The following is a 6,763-nucleotide window of genomic DNA, read 5'->3' on the forward strand; positions in this document are numbered from 1 at the left end:
ACAACTTAAAAACACAGAATCTACGTCCATTCCGATGTAGCTAGCATATTGCAATACTAATTACATTGAAATAATTACACAAAATAGATCAGTCCCTTTAATCGCAAAGGGAGGATGAACATGAATTCACTAAAATAACCAAATGCTTTCAGAGAACTTCACAAAGTTAAAGATAAGGCAGTGAGTCCCTTTAATCTCAAAGAGAATATGAACTTGAATTCACTGAAATTCACAGAATTCCAATTTTTCTAGACATAACTTGAGGAAGGTTGATTTGAGAAAGCATGATCTTTTGCTTGAATGTGAGAAGTGTTTGTGCTAATATTTCAATATATAGAAGGTCATTGTTTAAGGTTCTAGAGCTGAGATGTTGTTGAAGGGTGGGTTGTGACCGTTGGGAGAATTATTGAATTAATATATTAATAATGTTAATTTTTCAATTTGGGAGGTTCCCTCTCTTTCTCTCTCTTCGTGACTTTCTCTCTCTTTCTGTTTGTGCATTGACACAACAGAACCGAGCTCAAGCTCGCCATAGCCATCGCCACAGAAGAGCTCATGGCCGAGCTCTTTCCCCTCTCCTCCCATATGGGTTCCTCCCCTCCCCCCCCCTCCTCTCCCCCCTTCCCTCACCCCATCCGCTGGCGCAAAGGCGAACTCATTGGCGCTGGTGCTTTTGGACGCGTCTACATGGGCATGAACCTCGATTCTGGAGAGCTTCTGGCCGTCAAACAGGTAAGTATTTCTCTCTCTCCATGTCTCTGGGTCCTGAGACGTTGCTAGAGAAGAAGATGACAGGATTAAGGATGCTGCTTGGCGCAATCGGATCTGCCTGTGTCTTCTTTTTCCTTACCAAGTGCCCGCTTCTTATGCTCAGGTTCTCATTGCTGCCAACAGCGTCGCAAAGGAGAAGGCTCATGTAAGAAAGATGAATATTGCGAGTTTCTCTGCAAGCATTACCCTGTCGCAAATGTCAGTCTATAAGTCTCCATTTCCTTCCTATCGTCGTTTTCTCATGTGTTTTTGACTAACCTTTTCGTTGAAAACAAGGCCCATGTAAAAGAGCTCGAAGAGGAAGTCAAACTACTGCGAAACCTTTCGCATCCGAATATAGTGGTATGATTACATTCTTTGTAATGTCGACCGTTTGGTTGATTTTCAAACATGGTTTAGTTCGATTCCAATAACGCTTTCCTGTTGAATTATATTGTAATTATTTCAGCGATACTTGGGTACTGCCAGAGAGGATGATGCCCTCAACATATTTCTGGAGTTCGTTCCTGGCGGGTCAATTGCATCTCTTCTTGGAAAGTTTGGGTCCTTCCCAGAGCCTGTAAGTTCGCTCGTGTCCTTTCACCCTCCTCTGCTGAATTCTGGGCCCACTCTTTCAGCTCTGTTGAATCACCAGGGTGCAGTGACTTGTTCAGCTTGTATTTTCTATTTTCACAGGTGGTCCGAATGTATACCAGGCAGTTACTGCAAGGGTTGGAATACCTTCACAAGAATGGAATCATGCACCGTGATGTCAAGGTTTGCCTGATGATCATGCACTTCTGGTATTTTGCAATTTCGGTCAATCATCAAATCTTTCTGGATTGCCATGACGTTCAAGGCAATTAAAGTTTGAGGCTTCGATGGACAATGCCTTCTTTTTCATTAAATAGTTTCACTTTGGGACTTAGCCTGTGAATTAGATGCCCTTTCTTTCTCTAGTAGTCACCTTGGGGAATTTATTCCAGGCACAATGCTTAGATTTCAAAATTTCAAACCACTTGGGTACGAAGTAAAAGCAATGTCTTGGGTCTGAAGGATGGACAGCCTTGAAAATATTAATCTGAGCAGCTACCAAAGTAGTTTAGTAGGCTCAGTTTTGAAACCTTTGGTCGAGTGTACCGTGTACTGTAATATAGCCTTTGCTTTAAGACTATGCTCCTCGATGGACAATGCTGTCTGTCTTTTTCATTAAATAGTTTCACTTTGTTACATAGCTGCTGACTTTGAAGCTTCGATGGACAATGCTGTCTTTTTCATTAGATAGTTTCACTTTGTTACTTATGCCCTTTACGTCTCTAGTAATCACCATGGGAAAATTTATCCCAGACACAATGCTTAGATTTCAAAATTTCCAACCGCAGGAGTACAAATTAAAGCAATTTCTTGGGTCTCTAGGATGGATAGCCTTGAAAATATTTATCTGAGCAGCTACTTAAGTAGTTTCATGGGCTCAGTTTTGAAATCTCTGATCGGAAGTGTACACTGCAATATAGCTCTAAAAGACTATTGCAATCCTCCTCGTGAAGGTTAGCCGGGCAAGCAAAAAAGATTGAGTCTTAACAAAGTATAAGTTTCTCGTACAGTGACAAACAAGAGAAGCAACGTCGTGAATTCCATCTTTGCTGTTGCAGGGCGCCAATATCTTGGTTGATAATAAAGGTTGTATCAAGCTTGCTGATTTTGGGGCATCAAAGCAGGTCGTGGAGCTGGTATGTATTCCTCTTGTTGCCATGGCCATTTGCTAGAGTCTCGGAACAGCATAATGCATCGTGAACTTATTTCAGAGCTTTTCCCCTTGTTTTCATGCAGGTTACGTTATCAGGAGCAAAGTCAATGAAAGGAACTCCGTATTGGATGGCTCCAGAGGTCATTAGGCAGACTGGGCATAGCTTGTAACCATCTCTCCTCTGTGTTTCTTTAGCCAGATTTTCACCAACCTGCATGTGTAAAGAAGAAATTTGGTGAGCTACATGCATTTGGAAGTTGCCAGTGAAGTGATAGACTGTTGGTCATTAGGCAGACTGGGCATAGCTTGTAACCATCTCTCCTCTGTGTTTCTTTAGCCAGATTTTCACCAACCTGCATGTGTAAAGAAGAAATTGGGTGAGCTACATGCATTTGGAAGTTGCCATTGAAGTGATAGACTGTTTTGGTGTTGCCTGCCAGGCCTGCAGATATATGGAGTGTTGGCTGCACTGTAATTGAAATGGCCACTGGTAAACCACCCTGGAGTCAACAGTTTCAAGAGGTAGCTTTATATTCATTCTTGGTCTGCACTTCTGCTGCTTCTTCCCCTTTATCCTTTGCCATTCTGGTGATACACGGGCCCTGAAACAAACTTGGCGATAGTTAAATCATTGTAAGCTCTGATTAACATGACTTCATTTTTAGGGTTCCTGAATCCTTGAGATTGTAATTGTTACTGTAGGTGTTTAGAAGACTTACGTCTGCATGTCAAATACCCTGTCACTTGTGTTTTGGCATGTTTTCAGGTGGCTGCACTATTCCACATTGGGACAACTAAGTCGCATCCTCCAATTCCTGAACATCTTTCTTACGATGCACAAGATTTTCTTCTCAAATGTTTAAAAAAGTAAGTGAAGTCCACAACAAGATTTTACTCTGGTCTCTGACTGTTCCTACTCCTGCTACCAATTTCCCCATAAGTAGTGGTGCATTTTTATTGTTCTTAGTGGATATAATGTTGTTTTTCCGTTCCTTGTCCTACTGCATATGATAAAATAATGGAGTTTCAGTTTGACTGTTAACTTCTTGTTCTGTCCAGGGAGCCCAATTTCCGGCCAACGGCAACAGAGCTCTTGCAGGCATGACTTACTACAAGATTTCATTTCTAAACTACACAGTGGGAGACATAATCTAAACAACGTGTATTGTGATTGCAGCATCCGTTTGTCAAGGAAGATCACTCAGAGGGTGGAAGAGGTTTTAAACATATGGTCACAGTTACAGCTTCCGTGCAAGTGAGGTTATTGGAAGATGTTCCTTTTTGTTCTGCATCTTAGCTGTACCTTTTAATTCTGAGTCGCTCAATGTTGATCTGCAGGAACGGGCTTCTCATGGAATTAAGGCATTTCAGGATACTGAGAGCAGCAAGAAGAGGAGACAGCTGTGAGTATTCTTTTCTGCAGTAATCAGGAAGTCAATTTTATGTGACTAATTAATTTGTTTTCATATTACTGATAAAACTTTTGGGAACAGAATTCACAATCCTTTGGAAGGATCGAGCATAAGAAGTTCCTTGGCTTTTTCTCCAAAATCTTCAGTGCAATCTGGAAACTCAATGATGTATTCAGAGTTAGATGTTGACAAGGCTGGATCTTTTGACACTGATCCGAACTGCTCTGTCAGACTTAATTCTGCTCACTTCGATGGTTTCGTGATGAAGGTCTTCACTGTTATCTTCTAGTTGGAGTCCATTTGATTAAGATTATAATAGAGACTTATTTTGTACTCCGCATAGATTGTTGCATGCTGACGAGGGGTATAGAGGGGATGAGATGCAGGGTTGTCAGAAGTACAGGAAAGCTGCAGTTTCTTCCCATCCCTCACAGTCTGATGTTTACAAAGACAATCTTGTGAAAGATTCTTTCTTTTCAGAACTAATACTGCCTATTGTAAGGACTTCCAGTGTTGTTTGCAGAGTTTCAAGTCCACATGTGAACCCTCTAGCTTTGATGATCCTGTGTGGGAGCAATCAAGCTTTAATCCTGTGGCTGAACCCAGAAGTTTTAATCCTATATGCGAGCCTTCCTCTTTGGATGATAGCTGGTGTGACCATGTCGAATCTGGGATGGTGAATAAAAATGCTGAAATCAGTCCTTTAGCTAGCGCAGAACAACATGATGCCAGAGAGGATACGGATTTCTCTTTCCAGTGTGTCCCAGCTGACGATGATGATGAGGTTACAGAGTCCAAAATAAAGGCTTTCTTGGATGAAAAGGTACGTTGTTTACAGTTTACCTGTCAAACCACTAGCTTTTTACGTTTATGGGCACATATTTATGGATTGTCACTAGCAAACCTCTGATGTACCAATTCAGTATGCTTGCTCCAGATGCTCTAGAGCATAAAAGAGCTGTAGAGGTCTTAGATTCTGGCAAGCTTTGTGACAGAACAACTTGTTTTTGCTTTGTACTAAGTCAGGCCTTGGAACTTAAGAGACTACAAACGCCATTGTACATGGAGTTTAAGAGCATTTGGAATGTAGGTCCACAACATGGAGAGACAAGCAGCATTAGAAATGTAGGTCAGCACAAGGGAGGGACAGACGGCTTTATTGCACCACTTAGTCCAGCAGCAGGAAGACAACTCACTACCACCAATAGCAGGTCTCCCAGCAAAGGCAGTAGCCTCAGTGGAACTTCGATAGCTTTCACTAGTCGTGACAGTGATGCTAGTGTGAGCTCTGGTAGTCCTGGTGCTGGTAATCCAAGTGTCAACTTTACTCCACACATGGAGCTGCCTTCTCCAAGGCTTCATGAATGGAGAGGGCTTTTGCAAGAAACTCAACAGCCATTGCCCAGTCTGAGGTACAACTTCTGTCTAATGCATTTTGGGAGGATTAAACACTACCTCTGCCACTTGCCACATGCCACATGCTAACATTTTTTCTCACTTTGGATGGTAGTACCTTCAATTCAACAGAGCGACAAAGACTGTGGAAAGAGGAGCTTCAAAAAGAGCTTGAAATGAAGAGAGGTACGAAAAAAAATTTGTTTTTCTCTACAAACTTGGCAACCTTATTCACACAGGCTATTGTTTTGTGTAGAGGAAAAGAGAATGTTATCCCGCCTTGCAAGTGGCACCAAATCTTCCCCAATCAGCAAATCCTCTTCACCTAAAGAGAAAACACCTCAAAGGCACCCTGTGAGCCGACTGTCATGTGCTTCACCCATATCTTAAATACCACCAAGATGTATATAATCTAATGGATCACATGTATAGACCCTTTGGCAAAGATCTGGGGAGAATGATTTGTTCATTTGCAGTCTTTCAGTGGTCCTGTATAGGTTTCAACATTCAAGTGTGAGCTCCACTCATCTTCTGTCAGAAATTCTATTGCCTTGTGACATAGCTTCTATGTCCAATGCAAAGGCTGATACCTGGGCCTGCAACAAAAGTGTTTGGGAGCCTGTTTGTAGCAGAACAAGCTAATTGAGATGAGCTCAAGACATTTGCACGACATTTGCACGGACATCAGCATGTAGATTCTGTGCTTCAAGCTGATCTTGGTTCAAAGTGCAATCCACAAGTTGCACGTACTAGCAGTAGAAGAGGTATGGGAGTTGCAAGACTCCAATCTTCATATCAATTGAGCATGCCTTGGAAATAAAACAGTAAACTAAGGTCAACATCTTTATTAAATATCTTCAGCTGATAGAGTTACTCTTATATACATGATGTAAGACGCAATAATTCTAATCATGGAATGTAGAGCTGTGAAGAGTAATTAAATTATAAGCTTTGATATAGCACTGATACAGATTGCCAACTTGCACTGATACAGATTGCCAACTTTCGTTGAATGGATTAATACAATAGGTAGAGGCTAGAGCATAAGGAAACCATATTTCTAGTTCTTTTGAATACGTAAGGACACAATATTTCTAGTTGTTTTGAATAATGCAATTTAGTTTTTAGTGTGAGTTTTAATTGTTTAAAGATTTAAAATATCATCTACATGGAGGTAGACGTGGAAATTTCAAGACAGACATGGCCGTGCGTACCCCACTCTCACCTCATCGTACAGATGATTGTAGTGCTAACCTCGATGGTCTCCCTCTAGGTGGGGGAGTTCCTTCTTTTGGCAGAATAAGATGAATCCAGCATTATAGTTTTCCTTTGTTTCAACATTAACCATGAATTGGCAATAGTGATGGGACGAGAGCTGCATCTATCCGATGGCAATTCGCAAGGCATGTGAGACTTGCCTATCCTCCAAAGTATTTGGGTCTGATAATCGCTCCGTCCT

The 6,763-nt window shown here is 41.5% G+C and overlaps 1 protein-coding gene across 1 annotated transcript; it reads left to right on the plus strand.

Annotated features, from left to right (window-relative positions):
* Nucleotides 1-585: 585 nt before the first annotated feature.
* On the plus strand, nucleotides 586-6,227 carry LOC147884696 (mitogen-activated protein kinase kinase kinase ANP1-like). Its single transcript, XM_087397204.1, has 17 exons — nucleotides 586-732; nucleotides 875-916; nucleotides 1,048-1,113; nucleotides 1,220-1,330; nucleotides 1,447-1,527; nucleotides 2,403-2,480; nucleotides 2,581-2,663; nucleotides 2,938-3,019; nucleotides 3,264-3,364; nucleotides 3,557-3,596; nucleotides 3,675-3,752; nucleotides 3,836-3,900; nucleotides 3,991-4,177; nucleotides 4,433-4,732; nucleotides 4,936-5,321; nucleotides 5,420-5,490; nucleotides 5,561-6,227. Exons 1-17 carry the CDS (start codon nucleotides 586-588, stop codon nucleotides 5,692-5,694), a joined length of 2,052 nt encoding a protein of 683 aa, XP_087253330.1. The 3' UTR covers nucleotides 5,695-6,227.
* The last annotated feature ends 536 nt before the right edge of the window (nucleotides 6,228-6,763 follow it).

The sequence above is a fragment of the Dipteris shenzhenensis genome, chromosome 26 (genome assembly GCF_047967505.1).
Source record: "Dipteris shenzhenensis isolate YYH24624 ecotype China chromosome 26, Dip_SZ_1.0, whole genome shotgun sequence".
NCBI classification, from domain to species: domain Eukaryota; kingdom Viridiplantae; phylum Streptophyta; class Polypodiopsida; order Gleicheniales; family Dipteridaceae; genus Dipteris; species Dipteris shenzhenensis.